The sequence below is a fragment of the Dermacentor silvarum genome, unplaced genomic scaffold, assembly GCF_013339745.2.
Source record: "Dermacentor silvarum isolate Dsil-2018 unplaced genomic scaffold, BIME_Dsil_1.4 Seq184, whole genome shotgun sequence".
In the NCBI taxonomy this organism is placed as follows: Eukaryota; Metazoa; Arthropoda; class Arachnida; order Ixodida; family Ixodidae; genus Dermacentor; species Dermacentor silvarum.
Window position 1 is genome coordinate 32812 of NW_023605820.1, and position 25309 is coordinate 58120.

Here is a 25309-nt window from a genome sequence, read left to right on the forward strand (position 1 = left end):
TTCGGCAGTTCACAGAGGTATGTGTCATTGCGCTTGTACCCTTTCTGCACTACCGCCAGGATCGGCCCACAATTTCTGTCCGCAGGTTACGGACTAACGCTCGGCTTAAACAGCTCCGCTGTTAAAAAGCCGCGAGAGCTACTCACTCTTATATGACGTGTGCACACTAATTATGCATGTGAGACCGAACAACAGAAAAACATTATTTTTCGATTCTATGCCTTTTTACCATCAGCCATCCGCAATTGGTCAAAAGTTTTCGGGCTGCGTCCACTTCGCCTGTCTGTCACCTGACGTCCAAAAACCGTGAAAAATCACTGCGTCAAGGTGGCTTGTACGCATTAAAGATGCATTATTACGCCGATCAAGACCTAATTTTCTTTTTAGTAGCCGGACACTGCCCCGTTCCGACATCAATAGAAGGTGGGTACCCGCCGATCGCTCTGGCACTGGCTAGTCGGAGCTGCCGTGGAGAATGGATTTATTTGCCTATATTAAAATTTTGCGTGACATTATATGGTTGTCGAGACCTTTCCGCACAAAAACGACATCGCTATGTCAAATGTTCTTCACTGAAGATTCGTTTTAGCTGCATTGTTACGTTTCCGCTGCACGCCGACGTGATTTTATAGCAGACACCGAAAGCTAAGTAAGAAGAAGCAGGGCAAACGCAGACGCCGGCAACACCCTTGTCTTCAGGTTATCTAATTTCACTGCGCTAGCCCGGCCCCACGTTACCCCCTCCACTTCTGCGTGCTCATCGCCCTTGGTCAGCCAATCAGGTAAGAAATATATGTTAAGAATGCTATTCCTTTTGAAAACAAACAACATGCAGTGACCTCCTATAAAATAGGAGAGCGTTTCAATAGCCTTCTCAAACAACGCTGCGAGTCACCGCCCGATGCTTGCGTTGGCGGTTACGTAAATTGGACATCCGGTGATTAGAAGGAAAACAGATCGGAATAGTTTTACGTTATAGGGTCCCAGCCATCGGCCCGCCTAGACTTTGTACCCAGCGCAGATCGCTTTCTAGATCGGAGCCGCGCGGCCGCGCTCAGCCGCGCCATACATAGCCGCCATGGGAGTAAAACGTCCTCCACTTTCCCTGCGGCCTTGTGCGCGATGGAAGACGGAGCGCTTCTTCCCCGCCTTCCTCCCTTGCGCACGCGAGACTGAGCAACCATTCTTTGCTCACCCTCTCCCGCTTTCACTTTACCCATACCATACGGCGCGCAGCCACGATGTTATCGCACTTGGACATTATACGAAACATCACGTAGACGACGACGGCGGAAATGTGCCTGGAGTGTCCATATATTTGCAATCGCAATAAAATTATGTGGATCCGACTCAGTGTGGTAAGCAGAGTAAGCGAGGCTTTCTCTGCTGTTTGCTTTGACTGACGATAGTACGCGGTGATCTTAACAGTGAATGTTTAATTTCTTCAGCATTTAGTGCAACGGGACAGTGGTGAGTTGATGTTCTGCGTGCACCTGTTTGTCCGTGTAATACACACAATACACAGCGATACGTGCTTGCTTGAGGCATTGTTGTGCGCCGTTTTTCATAACCTTCGAAATTGAGCCACCAGGCTTCTCAGATGAATCTGGCACGCTTCCACTCGCACCGGCAACATACGGCATCCGGCCGCGATGTTATCGCAGTCGGACTTCACACGGAACGTCGTGGCGACAGCGAAGGCGACGCGGATGACGTCGGCGTAAATGCGCCTGGAGTGTAGATATAACTGCTTTCACAATAATAAAAAAAAGTTGTGTACGGGAAATACCGCTGCCATAAACTAGAAGCTTGTTTCCCCACAGTACGACTGAGTTTGTGGAGAAACAAACGCATTGTATGTTTTCTTCGTATTTCCAAGCGATTTGGTGCGACTGCATTTAAAAGCCCGGAATCAGGTTAGTCATGTCCGAACGATCGTTAGACCAGTGTTTTGTTGCGCTACGAGGACATTGTAAGAGTCACCTTACGAGAGGAAATATTCCCGACAAAGCGGCGCTCCGAGAAGTATTCTCAAGAGATTACCAATTTGCTCAGCTAAGCAATCGTGTGGCTCACAGCAGGCCCTACAACAATTGACCCGGTGTAGTTCAGCGGTTGCGGCTCCACTTTCTCAAACCTTCACGACCTTACCTTCGCGTATAACGTGCGAGATTTGTGTACACTGAGCAGGCACGCATGATTTTAGCTATACTTCCGAACTGATAAAAGAAATCACGTAGAAACTCCTCTGGGAGTTGCCTAAGTATGCACAAGCATTGTGCCGCTTGCTAATCCCCACGCTGCCCGGTGTCATCATCAATGTTATGAAACTTGATTCGACCAGCATAAACCCTTATAAACCCTCATCGGTCGTTATCAACCTTATCGAACACGATCCGACCCTTACGAACTATTATCGGTCCTTATCAACCTGGATGTCCAGCTAAGCTGTTACAAAACCACCACTACAATTGCTGAGGGAGCATGCAATGTTTATTCATGGTTCGGTTGCTTGTTTTGCACTTGTTCTTTATTGAAATGTGTGCTGTTCTCTGTATTGTATGGGTGATCTGAATGAATGTATGCGCTGTTCGCTTCACTTCGCTGAGCGCTTGTAGCCTCTGCCTTACGTGGTTATGAGCCATTGCATTCGTCTTACGTGACGGACGGACAAATTTCTCATTTGGTAGGCATAGAAATGCTTATGCATTTAAAACTAAAACGGGATGGTTTATTAAACGAGACGAAGCTGCTGATTTTCGCTGTAACACGGGGACTATCTTTTCCTCTTTATTTCGTTCCGTCACGCGCACTATAGATCATGAGTTTTTCCTTTCAATTTGTTTTTACACTGATAATATTCAAACCTTCGCATTGTCGGCACATTGCACTAAATACACATTAAGTAAACACCTAACAAGTAACACGTAAACACACGTAACAAGTGCTCTATTTGGCGATGTCCTTTTGTGTCAAAAATTTGCCTAATACTAAATCTGTCTAAGCACCTTATCTTTCTAAATACCAAATGAAACACTTTACCATGCACCGAAACTTGAGAAAAAGGGGGGCGCGCAACCAGGCTTCGCGCTTCGATGGCACTCCATAAAGCCATTTGGCCCGCTCCTTCTTGCAGAATCTAATACCATCATCTTTCCTTATACGTCACGGCGCAAATATACATCACAGCTGCACATTCGTGTCCATTTTTGATATGGTCCGCAAGCTCTTTCCCATCAATTCCACGGCGGACGAATCTTTTGCCCCTGTAGAGATGCTTTACCGCATAGTAGCCAAACAAAAGCGCCCCAGGAAAAAAAATCAGCCAGCGGATTAAAACCAAACTGGACCTACATATATAGAGAGACCTAAAGTATGTGCCACTAGAGTGCAATTAGCGGATGAGGTTTTACTGTGCTGCAAACTACATTTTAAAAATCACCCCATGCATTTTCAATGGGTCTACAAAAGTGCCCCAGGAAAAAAATCCAGCCAGTGGAATTAGACTACACTCGACATATACCGTGAGAACGTTGTCGGGATTTAGTGCTTAAAGTGCAAATCGCGAAAAACGAGCCATTGCTCAGTAATCAATTTTTAAAAAATGCTTCCCATAGAGTTACGCCAACCGCACCGCCCCAGGGTCGGCTTCGCCGCAGTAGTCGATGTCCCAGATTGCTGGACTTGCTTCCCCGCTTGCCGAAGCACTGAAACGTTTTTAGTATGCAAAATATGAGGTGCATCAAGATGAAGCATAAGAATAAAGCGCGCTTGTACATTCGCTGACGTTCGGCAGCGTGGCGTCGCTGTAACGGTGGCATCTGCGTTGATTTTCAAGGTTGTGAATGCGTTCGCGGCGCCATAGAAAATTCCCAAAATACTGTCGGATACTCTGGAGCGCTCCTTCAAGCTGTAATATAAAATTTTAAATTGCTTCTGTAAGCAAATGACTAAACATGTATGCTAGAAATTGTACGCGCATATCCCGAATGCCCTCTGCGCTACACGCCAAACAAGCCTACAAGTCTAAACCCCTCCGAAGCAGTTTTATGACTTGGAATGTACTGTCGCAGCATCCGTCGCATCCATAGCTATGGTGCATGCTGTAATCATTCTAGTAGGCGCGCACTACATTCACCAGGGGACTTCTTTTATGCGGAACACTTTATTTCAAAAGAAATTGTCATATCAAGGTCCCTGCCATCTTTACAGATATACAGTCTACATGGCTAGGCGGACATTACTGGCAAGTTTTAGGCAATTAGCAAAATTTTCGTCAAAAATTTTCTTAGAAACTATCGCCAAGAAAATTCAACGATAATTTTGCTAATTATCCTAAACTTTCTAATTTACTTTGTTTATTACTTTACGGCACATGTTTAATTGTGAAATTGAAGCGGCAGTCGTAAAGTCATGTCTGCTTAGCAGGTATATCCTATAAGACTATAGCACAACTTTCGAAATGTACGACCTTAAAATGCGTTACAAAATTCAAATAGATAAACTGCTCAAGAGCTAGCTTATCCTTTCACACTATGTATTTCTTGCATTGCTTTTATCGTTATTACTCTTTGATGTCATATTTGCTGTTATACCTCATTGTTACCATTAGCGCTGCATTTTTCTTGCTATAGGTTGGTGGAGCATTTCTTTAATTTCTGCTTTCTGGCTTTCTCATTTACCCTATATATGTTCATCTAAATTCTCCGATTTGTTCTTGCTTCTCATCCTTGTATTTCCTTGTTTGATGCGGCCACGATGCTTGCATTTGTGACTTTATGTTTGCTCATTTCCTTTCCTTTATACGTGCAATTGTAAACATCCCTCCGCCCCTTTACCCATTGTTCCTAATAAAGGCTACAAGATATTTCTAAATGAATGAACAAAATAAGTTTACTGTTTCTTTTTTGTTATTATTATTACCCATCATATGAGTATCTGTGGAACATTCGTGTAGCATATACCAGGGCTGAGCAAAAATACTTTGCAATTGTATCATGATACGATACAAGATACTACCGCAATTATTGTGTACGATACCATACTTTCCATTTGTATCTTAAGATACTTCGATATAGTCGCAAATTTCTTATTATAGATCTGTATAATGTAGCAGATAACGCGTATGCACAAAAATGTACGGCGGCTACGAGCAAGTGTCATAGCACAGACGCAACTAAACACAAAAAATCAAGAAAACAAAGGGTCGTCTGCACCCAGACGTTCGCCCGCTTGTTTTTGTTGAGACGGCGCGAGCGCCCCCACGTGATTCTGCTACACCAATAGGGACGCGCATACCTCATCGCCTGCCCTCGCTGGAGGGCTCTGGCGGAAAGATAAAAGAATGTCGCCGCCTTTAGTTTTATTCAGGTGGCTTAGTGACAGCAGTATCAGCTTGAGAAGCGGAGTTCAGCCAACGTTCATAGTTTCGCACGGTGATATTGCGATAGCAGTATCTTGTATCTTAAGATAAACGATACATTCTTTCATGTATCGGAAATACAGATACTGACACATCTCTTGCCAGACGTATCATGATACAGATACAAGATACCCAAAGAGTATCTAAGATACAAGTATCTTCGATACTGCTCAGCACTGGAATATGCACATCGGCAAATGCCGCTTTTTGCTCTTCTTCATGAAGTCTGTGTCATACAAACGTCACCGTGCACAGAAGCCACGCGATTATTATTAACAGCAAAGCTGTTTAAGGCGGGCGTAATGTGTCAACCGCGAACAGAAAATGTGGGCCGATTCTGGCGGGTATTGCAGAAAGGGTCATAGCGCGATGGCACATACCCATGCTGTGACGTAGCCAGGCTCAGCGAAGCCTGGCTACGTCTAGATAAGCATGGTTGGGACTATTTAAGCTTAGTCAGTGATCGATAGCCAATCAATAACCAATCAATAGCTAATCGATAATTGACAAATAATCAATAAATTCCGGAAAATGCTGGGGATGACTTGGTAGTGCTTAGCCTAGCCCAATTAAATACGTGGCCAATACCTTGCGATAGCCAATCAATTGCTAATCGATAATCGATCAATAATCAATAAATTCCGGAAAATGCTGGAGATGACGTGGTAGTGCTTAGCCTAGCCCAAAAGCCAGAACTATCTAGGTGCCAATCAACTCCGCTGTCTCTTTAGCATTGCGCCTCTAGTGCAAGCTACGCTAATTTTTTATAGCAGGCATACCAGTACGCGGCACCAATAATTTGCTGACGAATATCGCGTGCAGAAGCCACACAAATATTAGCAGGGACGGCGTACCAACCATTTGCCGATGATCATGTTTCTGTAGCCGGCCTCGTCAAGGATTTCTGGGATGAGCAGCTCTTCTTCCGGTATGCCGCCCACAACCTTCGGCGACACATACGCTGCGCCAGAAAGTGCCGAATATAGGACGAAGAAAGAAAGGAAGTGAGCGTTTACAGGCGGCCTACACTGCGGAAATGAATACGTCCTTCTTGGACATAGAATAATATCTCATGTTCAGTTTCATACACAAAACTGATTTTTTAAAATATTCGTGTCCGGTACAAATATTTCGTTACTCGCACACCCTTATTCCCGATAGGTTCGACAATGCGTCGCAGAACATGCACATACTGAATCTGTCGACGCCCTCTGTATTCCGAATCTTCGCGCACATTCAGTCTGAATTCTGCAGCCAAGAAAGAGGAGTATATCTGAACTCTGCACTTTAAAACGAGCAAGATGCAGTACCGTCACCATAATTTAGAGAAACATAATTTAGAAAAAAAATTGGCCGCATATCTGCTTGCTTCGCTGCAAATGACGTCGAAAGACGACAATCTTCTGCCGCCCCTGATACGTAACACCCTCTCTTCTCCCCCTCCCACCCCTCACGCTCTTCTCCTCACCTCTTATTCCTCCCATGATGGATGCTACGGAGGTTTTGCTGAACTCAATTCAATTTCCCCGCGTTCGCCCTGCTCTCGTGCCATTTGTTGGGACCTTTTATTACTGTTGGCTTAAAGCTGGCTACAGAGCCGCGGCTTCAGTCGGCTTGTTTTGAACGCGTAGTGCCTCTTCGACACCATTTCTAACGCGTTGATTTTTCATTTACTAACGTAAAAATCAGTCTAATGTGTATTCTTAATTGAATGAACGCTGCGAATCACGGTTATGTACATATATTTTGCCTCAAATAGGCCTGATATTTCCTTTGCGCTGTATAATGTTGACCTGTATGACCCCGTACCAACAGCGCTAGTAGCTTGGTTGGTTTTGGCCGGGCAGTTGAATCGAGTGTCATACAGCCAGACAGACAGAGAGAGACGGACGGACGGACGGACGGACGGACAAAGTTTTTCGCGTTTAGGTAGCCCAAGAAAGACTATCGTCTTCATAAGACAAGCTCCCTTTTGATAGTAATTTCTCATGCAAACCTTAGTTTTGCGTGTTCTATGTGACCAATGTTAAAGCATGCTGCTGCCGCATTCCAGACCCAGAGAAATCGCTCAAATCAGCATTTCTTTTTTCATTCCTCGCTAGTTTGATCATAGCAGCGGCAGCGCAGGTTTTAGCGAGTCCTGGGGCGCTATACCGTAAAATGATTCCAAAATGTTTTGATGCCAATTTCTGAAATCAGCCTCCACGATTGGTCAAAACATTTTCGGGCCACTGCCAACTTCGCCTGTCTGTCACGCGACGTCACGAAAACCGCGATAGCTCCCCATCTGATATAACGTGTACACACTGATTATGCATGATTAAACCGCACAAAAGAAAAATAATCATTCCTGATTCGACGCCTTTTCACCATTAGCCCTCTGCTATTGGTCCAATGTTTTCTGGCTACGCTCACTTCGCCTGTCTGTCACGCGACCTCACAAAACCGCGAAAGCTCACCACGTCAAAGTGACGTGACGCGAAAAAAATGCATGAATATGCCGAACAAAACTGAAAATTTTCCTGAATAGCCACAGACTGCCCCGTTCCGAAAGGAATAGAAGATGGCTGCCCACCGATCGCTCAGGCCCTCGCTACTCGCACCTGCCGGTGAGCATGCATTTATTTGCGCATGATAAACCTTTTTGCGTGGCAGTAAAACGTTATCGAGCCCTTTCGGCACGTATACGACATCGCTCTGCCAACTCTTCCTTGCTGAGGATCCGTTTTAGCGGCATTCTTATCCTTCCGTTGCACGCCGCCGCGATTTTCGACCAGCCACGGCAAGCTAAGTAAGATGAAGCGGACCAATCGGAGAAGCCGGCACCACCCTCTTCATGCGGTTATCTATTTTCACTGTACTGGCTCGGCCACATCGAAACCATCTCCACTAGAGCGTGCTCCTCGCCTCTTGTCAGCCAATTAGATAAGAAAGACCGCTGAGTGTAGACAATGTTATTGGTTTTGAAAGCGAACAAAGGTGACCTCCTATAAACGAGGAGAGTGTTTGATTGGGTTGTTCAGACAACGCTGCGGGTCACCGCCCGATGCTTGCGTCGGTGGTTACGTAAATTTGACGTCAGGAGTTTAGAATCATAACAGTTTGGAATCATTTTACGTTATAGCGCCCCTGATTTCATTACCTAACTACATTCACGTGAGACCAAATGGAACTTTTAGTAGTAGGCTTTCGATGCTCGTTCGTAGCCGTAAACCATCATACATGGAGGCACCGCTGCTTCCAATTTCAAATGGCGCAAATGCGCTATGCACAGCGTGATAGGCGGCCGGCTATATTGCAGTCGGCTATGTATGCGTATACGTACCGTTCCTGGAGTGATTGTTGGTCGTGTAGAACCCGTTCCGGATGGGCAGCCGACCCGTGAGCAGTGCCGCTCGTGCTGCAAGAGTCCTCAGTCATGTACTCGCTATCTCCAATTGTAAGATAAGATAAAAAAAAAACTAAGGGGCACCTTAAGCAATTCGTATGATGCGGAGAAATGCATTGGGGCTCCAGTTACTTTCTTAACAAAACGTCGTTTTATGCATTGAAGCAGAGAAGTAACCGGAACGCCAATGCATTTCTCCGCAAAGTTCGGGAACTAATATCTCGAAACCGAACTCCACGGCTAGAATTTGTAAATTGCAATATGGGCCATAAGGTAATTAGTTATAAACTTAATTAGTGAATTTTTGGTAATTAGTCGATTAGGCACTTCAATTTTTTGTGCAAGTAACGTCCGCCTCTTCGAGTAGACCAGCTCATGCACTAGAATTGTGCTATCTGCCACAGGCAACCTATAAACATTTGTGAAAGTGTTCGCTGAAACACCCGGTATATTTATTTATTTATTTATTTATTTATTTATTTATTTATTTATTTATTTATTTATTTATTTATTTATTTATTTATTTATTTATTTATTTATTTATTTATTTATTTATTTATTTATTTATTTATTTATTTATTTATTTATTTATTTGTACATACTGCAGCCCTGTCGGGCTTTTGCAGGAATGGGCGTAAAAAGCAGAGCAAGGACAAATAATACAGGCAATACGAACAATACAAACCAATAGAAACCAAAACTATTCAATGGTTGCTAAGAATAAGTTTAAAGAAAGAGAACGAGTAGGACCAGGCAAATAATTCCAGTATTCAATTACACAGGGAAATAAACTGTATTTAAAGATGTCCGTACGGGCAAAATAAGGCGCGATGTTTAGGTGATGGTGACTTCTAGTATTAGATAGTTTTGCAGGAGTTAGGTAATTATCTGAAGATATACGGCAAGAGAATCGAGTTAATAATGCAATGCAGAAACTTCAGTGATTCCGTGCGTCGGCGATCTGGGAGTAGGGATGAAGACTAGGAATGAAAGCGCTGTGGAAAGTGAAAAATTCTTATCGTACCTACGGCATATGAAGTGGATCGCTTTCTTTTGGATGACCTCAATTTGATTAATGTCGCATTGTTTGTGCGGATTCCAGACAGCAGAAGTATACTCTAGTATAGGCCGGATTAGCTATTTATACATCAGTAGTTTAGCATCCCTTGGGGCTGTGGTCAATGTGCGGCACAGATAGACTAACTTTTTCAGTGCCTTTGAGGTTATTAAATTTATGTGCTTGGACCAAGACATACTGGGTGTGAAAACAAGACCAAGGTATTTATATTCACTAACACTCTGAATTGGAGTATTATTAACCTTGTAAGTAAAAACGGAAGGCATCGTTTTATTAGTGAAAGTCATAACAACGGTTTTACGGATGTTAATTGTCATTTGCCAGGTGGCGCACCAAGAGCTAAAATTTAAAAAAAATGATTTTTGAAGCTGTAAATGGTCATGAAAGCAGTAAATCTTATGATATAATACACAGTCATCAGCATACAAACGTAGATTTGAGGTTATGTAACGAGGCAAATCATTTATAAAGATCAAGAAAAGCAACGGACCCAACATGGAACCTTGTGGCACTTCTGAGGGCACCTCTGTCACCATGGAATTAGCTCTGTTAAAGGACACAAATTGAGATCGATCGGAAAGAAAACTAAAAATCCAGCTGAGAAGGCGGGGATTATTAAGGATGGCGTCAAGTTTATATATAAATTTCGAATGAATCATGCACTGTATCAAATGTCTTTGAAAAGTCAATGAAGATTGCGTCAATTTGGCTGCCCGTGTCGAGGTTAATACAGATGTCATGTGTAAATTCACTTAGCTGTGTTAATGTGCTGAACGTCATTGGAACCTTTGAGCAGTTTCAGGAGGCCATGACTATGGCATTATCTTGTTTCTCTTACTCTATGTGATCAACCAGACAATTATGTTTCGACGATAATCAGAATCATGAATGTTTTTCGTTCACCCACATGGCGAGCAGACTGGGTTGGCGGCGTAGAAGTCGGTGAACAGCATTCCCTCGGACGCCATCTCGTCCAGGTTGGGAGTCTCTTTGGCGGGCTGACCGAAGATACCGAGGTCTCCCCAGCCCATCTGAAGGAGAAGGCGAAACTTCCTGCTTAAGCAATTTTCACCCCTCAAGAGAGGCTGAAGACGCAGCGGGGAGCTCCGTCTCCAATAAATGTTCCCCGTCAAGACAATCGTCAGTTTCCTTTCAAACGATTCTTCCCCCTTCAATACGATATCTGGTTGCTTCGACCTTTTTGCTCTATAAGGCAAGAAAAAAAATTGTTGAACACGTTTCACTGCAACTGCGTAAGTGTGACCAGCGAAAGCATCCGTCCGTTCATTGAACCTTATTCATGGGCGTCAAGAGCCCGTCAGAAGGCTATGCACAAACTCGAAAGCAGCGCGTGATAGCTTTTCTCGTTAATATCATGGCGTTCACCTGCACCAATCGTTACTATTTCAACTTCCGAACGCGATCCTAGTTTCGCGATAGGAAGACGCCTGTACGCGCAGTACGGCAGCGCTGAATCCCCGTTCTTCACCACCAATGCGGGAGCTCTCATGAAACGACTCATCACAGCAGCCACGATGCGTTATAACTGACAGCCTGTTGAGCACTAAACTCACGTTCTTCCGAAGCTATCCGCTGGTTCTGTGGACGCGGCACACGCGTCGAAGCCGTTCCCCGAGGCACATTTAAAACCCAATAACGCGGATCACATTGATGCTGTATATGCAAGCGCCAGTCAACTAATCTTCGGTTATTTGTTTGGCTCACGCAATTATGGCATTTTGGTAATGCTAAGTTTTATTATTATTCTCTACGAACATGTGACTTGCAATAAACGAGTGGCTATTTTTTTCAGTAATTAATGTTTTACTCAAGTGCTTTTCGAAATTGAGTAATTAGTACACTCTACTAAGATATTTTTTCGCTAGTGCAAAGTAACTTAATTACTTTTCCTGGGCAACTTGTTGTCTCACCAACTAACAGAAAGTTGGCGAGAGACAAATAGCCATATAGCTCTTCTGCGCTAATAGAAACACATTACATTTGAGGCTGTCAGTTTACGCTTTAAGTGTGTCATTCAAGTGTAGACTAGGATAAATCGTAGCGACGCTCACCGGTCTATTGCCACTTTATCGCGGTTTTTTATTTTCATACCATCTCTACATAAAATAGGGTGCACTTCATCTTCATCATGATGACCAGATGAGGTCATCTGACATGTGTTCTTAACTTGTTATATTTATGGCCAGATGCGAGAACTGCGCGTCACGCTGCAATTAGGAGTCGTGTACGCTCTATTCGGGACTATACTCGGACTATGGCATTCTCCAGATATTGCAAGGAGGGCAAATAATGCAGGACAGACAGAGTCCTCCACTGTTTGTTTATTTTTTCATATTTCCCGTGCGCATCTGTAGTGTTCTTGTTATTTTATTCTATTTCAAATAAATTTCACTGCTCATAGTGCTGTGGCCAATATAGAAGTGAAATGGAATATACAGGGTATCCCAACTATAATGCACCAGTATTTAAAAAATATGCAAATGCAACGTAGCTGGACAGAACCAAGGTAATGTTGTTTGCTGTCGCTTGGAGGTACTCAGATTGCATTCCGCCTAATTACATAATTAATCTATAGTAATGAATCAGCTTCTCAAATATTATGATTAGATAATAGTGTGAATGAGAAAATTTCAGAGCAACAAAAACTCCCGATACAGCTTTCTGTTGTTCAATACATGCTACATAAAAGTATTTTTCCGAGCGTGAAAGAAGCCCACGAATGCATGCAAAGTGCCTCGAGCGGCCAGTCGCGCGGCAATTTTGCATGCATTCGCGGGCTTCTTTCATGCTTGGAAAAACACTTTTACGCGCATGTATCACGTATTGCGCAACAGGAAGCTGTATCGAGAGTTTTTGTTGCTCTGAAATTTTCTCATTCACACTATTATCTAATTATAATATTTGAGAAGCTGATTCATTACCATAGATTACTTATGTAATTAGGCGGAATGAAAAAAACAATCTGAGTACCTCCAAGCGACAGCAAACAACATTACCTTGGTTCTGTCCAGCTACGTTGCATTTACATATTTTTTAAATACTGGTGCATGATAGTTGGACACCTGTATATATGCATGGCGCCTGCCCCCACACGTCGCCCACAGCCATGCGTGCACAGAGCTCTTCCATATCAGAGTGGTCAAAAAACCGAAACTGCCACAGCGTTTGCACTACGCTTGCCCTGTTTCTGAAGTGCCACTGGTGGCTCGAAAGAATATCGCAGCAGACAGGTAAGATGTCATGTCTCAGTCATTTGCGGTCTAATATTGTAGTCACACGCAGACTTAGTTTGTGAGACATCTCGCTGCTGTGCATTAGTGATTGTAACACCGACAGTGCGGTATAGGTATTACACCGTGCTGCACTATACTTGCGCTCGATTTGGTCACGTGCCGAGGCAGCCTTTCAGGTATTCGTGTTTTTACTCAATTCCATTCCGTGCCTCACTGCCTGCGCGCAGTGCATGCGCTGCCGCGTCACAGAGGGGCGTCCACAACCATCGATGACGGAGCAGTGCAGTCCGATGAACCAGACGCTCGATGGACGATCGCTCTTATATATACCATGTGGAGTGCATTGTGAGCGCCTGCACCAAATTTCAAAGTAATTTCAGCACGGCAATATAATGGGAGCCACAGCGAGTGCTTGACGTGCAATTTACGATAAGCAATAGTTTGTTTGTCGTGAGGGCGCTATAGGCGGGACTTCGGATAAAGTAACCTGTGATATTCGCAACGCGAACGTAATCGGTCCGCTTATTACGTCGAAAATTCTCGCGCATTTCTTAATGCAAAGATGTTTCTCGGTGGATCTCCTAGACTATAGTACTGCCTAATAATACGGCAAATTACAATGACGAACTAAGGAATTTGCTTTTTCCAACTCGTACCATTTTTTACCGCGTGTATTTTGCTTATGAGCCGCGACATCCATCGACTGATTTGCTGCCGCTTGAAGCTGGTGAGACTCTAGTCTCATATGTGGCATTGCTACTGTCGCTAACCAATCTGTGTGAGTTAACTTCCCTTAGCCGCGTAATCCGTGGCAAGGCTAACGAACGCGTGTTCACTTCACGTCGGCTGCACCACGCTTTGGATCCTAATTTGTGCGCAAAATATTCCTTGTAGAAGAGCTTACTGTGTTGGTGTAATGCAGTGTTATTGAGCGCCCCGAATAGGCCATGCTTGTCGCGGCATCTTGTCTTTTGAGTATAAGAGTGGAACACTGGACTTGGTAACAAACGGCAGCGCAGTACAATCAACCACCATGTCGGATATTTAGAACAGTTCCTCCTGCTGGTGTATAGCAGTGTGCATAGAGCGTTCTTTTTTTTTTCGGACATTAACATAATTTTTTTAATCGCCTGTGGCATATATAGGGGCAAATCTACTCATTGAGCTATATTACTCGAAGAGGTGGACATGACACACTGAAAATAAAAATGCATAATTGACTAATCAACATAATTTCACTGATCAGATTTTTAACTAATTACTTTGGCACACATATTGCAATACATGAATTCAAGCCGGTGTTTTCACAAGACACACTCATTTGGAATGAATTTTGAAACTATAGCACAGTCTTTGAGACAAGCGTTGTCAAACTTGCGGTGAAAAACGCGCTGTTGTTCCATTTACTTGTGTATTTTTATACATTGAAGCTCAAAAATTACTGGTACACTAATGCATTTTGTCGCAAACTTTGGGAACGCATATCTCGAAACTGGTGTCATGCTCAGAATTCGTTCCAAGTGGATATGACTTTCGAAGTCATTGGCTACAATTCGCAAATTGCAATATGTGCCGTAATGTAATTAGTTTAAAGGTTAATTAGCACCACATCGTTAATTAGTCAAATATTCATCAGGTTTCTCACGCAAATAACATCCGCCTCTGAGAATAATCTAGCTCAAGGAGTAAAATTGCGCTAAATGTCTCAGGTGATTTTTAGAAATTCTGTTTATGATTTAAAAAAAGAATCTATTTCTAAGCAGGTAAGTAGGCGATGAACGACGGCGAGAAAAAAAATGTCGCAGTTTCGCCCGAAAGGCAAAGCATCGATTGCGATAGCAAATTAGTAGAGAGCTATTCGGAGTAGGGATAGCAGTTTTATGGTGTGCATAAACTTGGACACATTGGCTTACTAACTGAAATAACAATCGTGGTGTCAGCGCGCACAAGCAAACATGAATAGATCACACTGAATGACCGCAGACAACGACTGTCAAAACGCTGGCAGCAAGCGCAGCCAGCCGCTGCAGCGGGCGAAGAATCGTGCGGTCTATCGCTTCAACGGAAACTGAGCGGCGAATGCACACCGCATAGAAAGGTCAGAGCCGTGTGGAGATAAGAGACGGTGCGGGAGACCGGCACCGCCAGGCAAAGGGCAGAGAAGAAGTTGTTGGCAGAGGAAAACTGCGCCCCCCCCCCCTCCCCCCTTCTTCCCGTTTCTTGCTTACGTGTGGGAGATTGAGTGGCAAGATACGCCTTTGGTGCCGGAGCACAGCGCCGCCCCGCCTCCCTCCCTGCTACAACCCCTCGGCTTTTCGCGCGACGATCGCGTTTGCTTTCCACCGTGCTTTCGCTTTCCGTGATAGCGCGCGGGGGAGTTCGCCCTCAGTGATAGCGTGCGTCCTCCGCGCGCTTTCGCTCGCGCATACGGCGCGCGGCGACGATTTTATCGCCCTTGGAATCTATACGGAACCTCACGGCGACGGTGACGCCGACGGCAGAAATCCGGTTGAAGTGTCCATATAATTGCTATCGCAATAAAACAGTAAAAGGCTAACGCGCGGTTTTACTATACAGACATTTGTTTCCCACTTCCTCTCAACATGAGGGACTCGGCAGACGCAGCAAGCCGTTGTCATGTGATATACCTACCTAGATACGCCACGCCGACGGCAGCGCCTGTCTCCCCACCGATGAAGCTCATGTCGAGACGTCTATCAAGCTGGTTTTTGGAACTTAGAGCATGCAGTAGTTCCGGGTGTTTGTTATTTAAGGCTCCGCCGGGCTACCGATGCGTCATTTCCCTCTGATCCTCCCTCTAAATACACAAATTCGCGCATACACGTGCAGTTTCTTTAGTCCTATGTTATACATTTACCAGCTAAAGACCAAGGACCCGCTGCACAGTTTGTCCATGCACCTTTAGTCGTAACACCACCCGAGTGGTTCCCATCGGAGCTGTTAATTGTGGCCGAAGGGTCGAAGACGTGATCCGCCTCCTCCCATTATCACCGCAACATTTCCCCGAAATAAATTCTGGCTACGCCACTAGCTGGTAATGTCAGAGAACGTCACGCGCCAGCTGCGCTGTCATTGGCTGCGTCCAAACGAAGGTGCTGTTGTCGGGGTCGTCGGACGATGAAAACCTGTCCTGTTTGTCGCACGCCGGGCGTCTGATCCGGCGCTTCGGCACGGCAAAACGACTCGTTTCCGGCTGCCGTTCTGGCGGGTCGGACGCCGTATCGGACCGTGTGTCTCCCGCTTAATGCGATTAGAATTGAAGCAATGTGACGACACACCGTATTGCCATCACCGAAATGCGTAATGTATGAGGAGGAGGCATGGCCAACTCCTGATTGGGAATTTACCACTGTCGTTGAAAATAAAAGTGTACAATCATTGCTTTCTACCAGTGCTAACAAATGGGGCAGAAACTTGAAGGTTAACAAAGAAGCTCGAGAACAAGTTAAGGACCGCAAAAAGAGCGATGGAACGAAAAATTGTAGGCCTTACGTTAAGAGACAGGAAGAGAGCGGTGTGGATCAGAGAGCAAACTGGAATAGCCGATATTGTAATAGACATTAAGAGAAAGAAATGGAGCTGGGCAGGACATGTAATGCGTAGGATGGGTAACCGGTGGACGGTCAGAGTTACAGAATGGGTGCCAAGAGAAGGGAAGCGCAGTTGGGGAACGCAGACAACTAGGTAAAGTGATGAAATGAGGAAATTTGCAGGCGCAAGTTGGAATACGCTAGCGCAAGACAGGGGTAATTGGAGATTGCAGGGAGAGGCTTTCGTCCTGCAGTGGAAATAAAATATAGGCTGATGATGACGAGGAGGAGGTGGAGGAGTGTATGCAGCCGGGCTCTTCCGCCGCGCTTACCTCTGAACATGTTGCGCCATCTAGCGGTGCTGCCGCGAAGTCCGCGCGCGACGCGTGTGTGAATATATTTTCACACAAAATTGTCCTAATAGTATGTGACGCGTGTTTGATTCTGCCCAGCGCCGTAGAAGTTAAAATTTTTTTTATTGCGATAGCAATTATATGGACACTCCAGGCGCATGTCTGCATCGCCGTCACCTGATGTTTCGTATAAAGTCCAAGGGCGACAAAATCGTCGCCGCGCACCGTATGCTGATGTGCGAGTGAAAACGTGAGATGATGATAAGTGGTTCTTGAGGGAAAGGGAAAGGTTGACGCTATCTTCTGCAGCCCTTGAGGGAGCACGGCTCAGCGCCAACGGGGAGGGGTAAGTGGGAGCGAAAACGTGAGAGGGTGCATGAGCCGGCACTCAGAGGAGGAAAGGGGAAAGGAAGCGCGCCGTCTTCCGTCGCTCCAGGGGGGGGGGGGGGGGGGGGGTCTATTCCGGGCGGCCAGGCCGGCCGCGCGGCCGCTGTATCTTGAAAGCCATCTGCGTCGGGGACGCAGTCCGCCGTGCACTGTGTTTTCGCGGCTTAGTTTGCGTTGATTACCAGACGCAGCACGAAGGTCAATTCGCTCGCTGCTGCTGCCACGCTTCCTCGCTCCAGCGTTATTACAGTGACTTTCCGCGGTCATCGAGTGAGATGTGTTCATGCTTGCTTGCGCGCGCGTGAGACCATGCTTGTTCATTTAGCTAGTATGCTTATGTTTACAAGTTTACACGGCCGATAAAACTACTATCCTTACTTCGTATAGTTGCCCACTAATTTGCTGTCGCGATCAATGATTAGAGAGTTTTAGAATAGGAGCCCCAAAAGTTTGGGGCCCCAAGGAGCTTTGTGGGTGGTAGCGTTGGGGCATGCAGGAGTGATGAGTTTTAGAATAGGGCTTTGGGTTGCGAATAGCGTCTTGCGCTTGCAGCGCCACTACGGCGTCAAAGAAAAACTATTATAAATATTAAAATAAACTATACAATTTTATGATAAGAAGAGTAATCTTGGCTTTCGTGGTTTTGCGTTTAATTACAATTGAGAGGTTATTCGATTAGCAGCAAGCGATTTGTTGCGCTTGTTTTTGAGTAACCAACTTGACGTGCCTTCACCAGCCAAGCTAATCCACGTTAGGCCTACGAGCCAAGAAATCGACAATCGAATTCGGAATCAGCGGCGTCTAATGAATCAATCTTCATTACACACGTTAGTTGAGAGAAAGCGATAATCGCAGTCACTTCTCCTAGCTTATGAACTTCACGCGTTACCACGAATCGAGCCGTTTGGTACTCGGTTCGAGCCGTCGCTTCGATGGGTGCCGCCATGTTTGTTGAAGCAAAGTTTTTGAGGCAGCTTTTGGGGGCTCCCGCTAAATCAGTGAAATACGTGCCCAACGCAAAACCCAAACGCAGTTTGCGTCTCGCGCATGCGCAGTGGTGTCGACGCTACTTCTTTGGGGCCCCAAAACGTTTGGGGCCCCTATTCTAAAACTCTCTATTCTATTTTCGGGTGATACTGCGACTTTTTTTGTTCATTGAAGCATGACACATAGCCAGTGACCCACGTCGTCGTCAAAGAGGTTCCACGAAGAGTGGCACATACCCAGTCACCCAAGTTAGCGGGAAAGAGGATAGATAGATAGATAGATAGATAGATAGATAGATAGATAGATAGATAGATAGATAGATAGATAGATAGATAGATAGATAGATAGATAGATAGATAGATAGATAGATAGATAGATAGATAGATAGATAGATAGATAGATAGATCGCAGAAAGTTTGTGAAATACGATAAAAGTGATAATCGCATTAAAATTTTTAGTACATATTCACCGAGCGCATCGCAGCAGCGAGTGTTCACGACTTTGAAGGCGTTTCTGAAGCTATAGCAACACAGTTAATTCTTCATATAAGCACTACTTTTTAACTGGTATTATATATCATACAAAAATAGATCTTTCTTTAGAACCCTTTCCAACTTTCTATCAACTTTATTAACATCCTATGTAATTTTGCTTTTTATTAACACATGTTAGAAGAAAGTTGGTAGGCTCTGTTTTTACTTTCGTTTAAAGAAAGTTTGTGAGTTTGCGAGCGTGTCGATGGCGTGAGAATATCTCCAGGTTTCTTAGCCTTGTACATACAGTTAAATGCGTCGTCCTGTTGGGCGAGGTGAGAAGAATAAGGTATATCTTATCCTGTCGAGTGCTCTACTGAAGTCCCGCCAAAATTAGAATGTCCGTTCTCACGCTTATCTTTGCCAAGACCGCAAGACACAGCGATGGCTTTTACAAGACATCCACAAGGTGCCATTTAGGATCGCACATATCGGCCTGCATGATGGCAACATGAACACAACAAATGCGGTAATTACGAGATGTGAGCAGGTTTGATTTCTGCCAATGGAAGATGCATGGCGGCGCCACGAAGTGCTTCTCGGCTGTTTAGATGAACGTGCGCACGCGTCTTAAAAGCGGCGTCAGATTTCACTTTTTTTTTATTGGTGCAATAGAAATGTACATGTTTGGATGGGGTCTTTTATACAGGAGGAGGTCCCATAGCCGCAGTCTAAGGTGATTTCCTTTGCTTGGGCAAAGCTTATATGAAGGTTACTTACGTCATCCATCACCATGACGACAAAGTTTGGTCTGGCTTCCCACGAGCACTGCGCTGTCTCCAAGACCACGAGGCCCAGGAATAATGCGCGAATAGCATTTTTCGCCGGTCGCATCGTCCACGGCACGAAGTCGCCAGGTGCTAATTCACACGACGGAATGTTGTCAGCCTTCGTTCTGCAGAGTGCGCATCACTTAATAGAAACAACGCTTCCTTGCCAGGCAACCCGCGGACGTAAACCTTCTCCTAGAGGTGGGTCCCAGGTCCCAACAAATAGCGTCTGCAGCCTGACATGCTACGGAAGTCGTGTCTCGTACGGCGAATATCTGTGATGCGAACCGCCATCCGGTCCATCCCCTTTCCAACATCTGGTATCAGTCTAACACGCGATAAGCTACACTTACACGCGTATTCTTTTCTTTTTTTTTTCTCTCTCTCTCTCTGTCGCTTTTTCTTGTCTCCTTTATTTGTGAGATTCGGCTGGAAGCCAACCCAGATAGCACCGAAACGTTACAACAATGTTATCTTTCAAAGCGAAGCTTTCGTTGCCTCCCCTTTGCGACTGCCAGCTGCTGTCTTGCTGATTGTACAACTTGAGCCCGCTGGGTATGTGCAACTGCGCATGTGCCATTTGTTGTGGGAAAATTCTTGGTGTTGAAGAGCAGCGTCATTGAAAAGTACTGAGCTGAACGCGTTAGGCAATAGTTCGAGGGTGAAAGGAAGTCGAAGAAGGAGAGCTATCCAGAGTTCTAGTACAAAGTGAAGGCCAGCCTTGTCGAATGGTCGTAAGGTTCAGAGTACCAGGAAATGAACCTTGCAGTCTCGTGAATTTTGTCACAGCAGTTCTACAAGCGCAATCCTGAGGATGCGCGTCCGCAAGCAACTTTTATTCTCTACCTTGGCATTGGATACCAAATTGGCATTGGATACCAAAAAGGCCTTCGACATCATCTCTATTTTGTAGGGACTATTTTGTAGGGAATGGAAGCGGTAAACTGCGGAGCACGAATTTATAACTATGTGCTCTCGTTCCTCAGTGACCGCACGGCTACAATAGGACTTGGCTCCACGAGGTCCGACACCTTCAGCTATCCCGGCAGAGGCCCCCCTCGGGAAGCTATACTCTCTTCACTACTATTTAATGTGGGGATGAGAAAGCTAGCCCTGGAGCTAGATAAACACCCGAATCTCGGCCGTGCGATATATGACGATGACATCACGCTCATGTTCTCAACAGAGATCCTATGGGGACAAGCAAGAAACTCTTCAAAAAGCTATAGACGCAGTCGTAGAATACGAGAGGGCGGTGGACATTGTGTGCGCACCCGAGAAATCGGAATTCATTTGGGTGCGTGAGAAATACGCAAAAAAGAGGACTGTGTGCCAATCACTCTGACTCCCAACGAGGCGCCGATTCGAGAAGTGGAGACACTCAGAATATTGGGGATGTGGATACAGCAGAACGCTGGAACATCACGCACACTTCAAAAACTAAAGGTGGTAACGGGAAACGGGGCTAAAATGATACGGAGAGTGGCAAGAATCAGAGACGGCTTAACTGAGGCAGAGACCATCGGCCTGGTCCACGCATTCGTAATTAGCCGCTTCACATATGCCCTTCCGTATCAGGCTTTGACGAAACAAGAGATAATACAGGCAAACCCAATAATTAGAAAAACCTTCAAAGCCACCTCGATCTTCACGAATGCGCTAGCACAGAGAGATTCGAGGGACTACGTCTGCACAATACTTTTGACGAGTACGCAGTCGCGACGGTATATGCTTAGAAAGAACGACTTTGTTCTTCAACACAGGGCAGGGAAATATTGGCGAGGTTGAGCTTTACCCTGATACCGCAGTATTGAGGAGAGGAAATGGCACAGATAGACCGCAACGTTCAATCGCACATTGCGGTGGCCCCAATTCCCAAGAACATGCATCCCAAGTACCATCCCGGACGACGCAGAGCAAGGGCAAAGACACTTCACAAGCGTTTCGGCAAAGTAACGGGAGTGTATTACACGGATGCTATAGTCGAACGAGCTCCGACACCTTCACCGTAGTCTCTAGGTGTCAGAACAGCATAACAACAGCATCCTTCAAAACCTCCTCGCCATGCGTGGCACAGGCTGTAGCCATCGCCTTGGCCATTCAGGGCCGGATATTTTGTAGTGATGCGTTATGCTTTATTTTATACTAGTATTATCACCCACCGCTCACGGGCAGCTGATTCCATTGATAACGTAGCGGACCGTCGATCTGACCACTGACCAAGCGCGAAAAGCGCGAAAAGGCATTAGCATCGGAAAGGCATCACTACAAAATACGGGCCCAGGACGTCAAGTGCCAAACCAATTCGGCATCTGACTCACAAGCGGCTTGCCGCCTGTTTCTAAATGGTACGGTACACCAATCAATAATCAAAATTTTAGGCAATCAACTAGAAGGGCACCGCACTATCCTATGTTGTCCGGCACACGAGATACTGGCAGGGAACGCGAGCGCAGACTGTATTGCTCGAGGATTAAACGTCCGAGCAACGGCATGGCCCAGGAACGACCTTCCAGCGAATTCTCGTGACATCCTCTTACAGCGAAGACAGAAGCGGAGACGTTTTGGACATCCTCCCTCGAATTTGAACAGCCAATAGGAGAGGGACTGGCGTCGTGTTCAGACGAATATACATACCCCAACCCGCACCACCTACACAGAATACACCCCACGAGGTTCACTGACGAGTGCCCGTAGTGCACAAACACACCCACACTAAAGCACATCACATGGAAATGCCCCAAGAGGCCTGCGAACATAGGCAGCCCAATAATACACAAACATCCACTAATAATAAAAGCAGTGGTAGGCGTGGCTTGCGGACGAGGGCCGGGTGAGCAAATTGGCTCTTTTGGACCAAGCCTAGCGAGCCGCTCGTACCAGTGGGGCCCTGGACTAAGGGCACCAACCATCGTGTTTTTTTTTTAATTTTTTTTATTTATTGTCAATAAAGTTTTCACGGACCACGTATTGATGGCGGAAGCATTTTTATTCATTGGTCAAGAGCCACAAATGGATTGATCAACTCCGGGTTGTCCAGAAGGCCCACGGCGATGCGGCAGTGAGGCTTGGCCTTCCCGTCTCAACGTGGGAGCGGCCAGCAGTCTTGCCCCAATAAAAACGGGGTGAAGATTCTTCCGGACCTCAATAAATTTACTTCCTACCTACCTACTCGCTCGTTAGGGTCGGCCATGAGCCCGACTGTGTGACGACGACGCAGTGACGACGATAAAATGACGAAAAAGGAATTACGCTTTCGATGGAACGACGAAGGCCGTATGACGACGGCGGTACGTCAATGGGATGACGATTCTGAAATTATGACGATGGTATAACTACGTCAGCGTGAGGACAATGGGATATGCTGCCATTTTCTTAGATGATGACGAGTGTATCACGATGCTTGGTGTGACGACCACTATGAGAATAATCGGACGGCGAAGCTGGAATGACTACAAAGGAGCAACCACGGCGGCATGCTAGCCGAGGTGGCTTAGTGACTATATGGCGTTGGCTGCTATGAGGTCGCGGGATAAAATCTCGGGCACGGCGGCCGCATTTTGATAGGAGCGAAATATAGCGGCGCTGCCGAAGAGTCCGCACGTCACCTCCGAGACGAGAAGCCTTGCGCGCCGGTGCCCGCGAACGCTGAGAATAGTTCCCTCGCTTTCCGCAGCACATACTCAGTGACCCAAGTTGGCGAGAAGTTCATTGTACCCAGTGCATTCATGGCGCAGCTCGCTGAAACGTTGGCGTTAAAGACATTATTTGAAAAGCGGCACATACCCTGTGCATTTGTGACGCAGCCTGCTTCAGCGTCCGGTTGCTGTCCTTGAGGAACCCGTGTGACGTGGGTTCGATTCCTCCCAGCATTGGAAAAATTGAAAGGATCTTGTTATTGCGTTGGTATTCTTACGGGTAATTCGCGCACTTTCCGGGGGCTACCTAACCATGTTTGTATCTACCTGGGTAGTCCGTGGTCGAGTGGTATAGCGTATTGGGCTGCTGTACTGAGGCAACAGGGCTCGAAACCGAACGTCGGAACAACTTGGGTCGCTGAGCATGCGTCAATGTTGCATACGTGGCGCTCTTCAACGAATCTCTTTCACGCCGACATGGGTCACTGTAGATGCGGGTCAGGTTAAGTACCGCTTTCGATGAAACTATGTTTGACGCCGACGTGGAGCACTTCAATGCTCCTATTTGATGCCAGTTTGGGTCACTATATATGTATGTACCAGTAGGTGTGTGCCGCTCTTCAATGAACGTCCTTGACGCCAACCATATGTATGTGCCACTGGGAACGTGCCGCTCTAAAATGACGAAAAAGATCCCTTCAATTTTTCCGATGCTGAGTGGAACCGAACCCACGTCACAAGGTCTCCTAGAGGACAGCCACCCGACGCTTTAGCAGGCTGCGCCACAAATGGACTGGGTATGACCCGCTTTTCAGTGAACATCTTTCCCTGCAACGTATTAGCGAGCTGCGCCGTGAATGCACTGGGTATGTGCCACTTTTCAATGAACCTCTCGCTAAATTGGGTCACTGGGTGTGCAGGAAGCGAGGGAACAATGCCCAGCATTACCGGCGCGCCACGCTTCTCGTCTCAGAGGCTAAGCTCGGAATATTCGGCATGGTGGCGCAGTAAGTCCAGAAAGTGCGACTGCAGTGTAGTCCCGCTGCGCGGTTGCACCACGCGCAGGCTTCGCGGCTGCGGCGCTAGATGTGCTGAGTGTTCTTAGATAAGCGCGAAAGAGGAGTCCCATTCCAGTACACGCGTCACACACAACTCGTGTAGCTTCTAGTTGGTCGGGATTTTTTGTGGCCGCGTGCTCACATAAAAATTTGGGCAGATCCTGGAGACAGTGCAATGAAGCGGGAAGCGCACAGTGTGCTGCTTCTAGAAGAGGCATCACATGACGTCATCAGGTGACATCATCACTTTACGATGACGTCATCAGGCGATGTCGTCACGTGATGATGCCGTTATCACGTAACGTAACGTATGACGTGTTGTCATCACGTGACCTTTGGTGCGATCACGTCATCACGCGACGTTTGACGTGATGAAGTAATCGCGTTACGTCATCATAGGCCGACCCCGGAGACAGTGTATATCTATAGAGAAGCGGGAACCGCAGTGTGCTGCTTCTCCAACAAGAAGCATCAAATGACGTCATCAGGTGGCATCATCACTTGACGATGTCGTCATCGCGTGACGTCACGTTCGAGTCGTCATCACGCGACATTTGCCGTGATGACGTAATCACGTTTCGTCATCATGTCAAACGTGACGTCAAAATTTGGCAACGTGGGTTTTGGTACCATCGGATGTTAACGCCGGATTTTTCGCTTCATGGGCCATAATGATTTCGCATTTATAGAGAATATCCCCCCTCAGCAGTTGTAGTGGCGGTTTTCCACAGATTCGCTTGACATCCACTTTCGCAGGGCAGGGATGGAGAGTCAATTTTTTTTTTTTTAACCACGACAACGGTATGATAACAAATGCATGACGACGAGGACATCACAACGGCGTCGTTATCACGACTGAATGACGACAGCATTATTAGTATTGATTACG

The 25309-nt window shown here is 46.1% G+C and overlaps 1 protein-coding gene across 1 annotated transcript; it reads right to left on the minus strand.

The window, feature by feature from the left end:
- Positions 1–6280: 6280 nt before the first annotated feature.
- Positions 6281–20008, minus strand: LOC119434708 (N-acetylgalactosamine-6-sulfatase; the record flags this gene model as incomplete). Its single annotated transcript, XM_049659574.1, has 4 exons — positions 19675–20008; positions 10796–10919; positions 8748–8822; positions 6281–6383 (listed from the first exon to the last, which is right to left on the minus strand). Coding segments are annotated over exons 1-4 (416 nt in total), but the record flags the coding sequence as incomplete, so codon positions are not given.
- Between the last annotated feature and the right edge of the window lie 5301 nt (positions 20009–25309).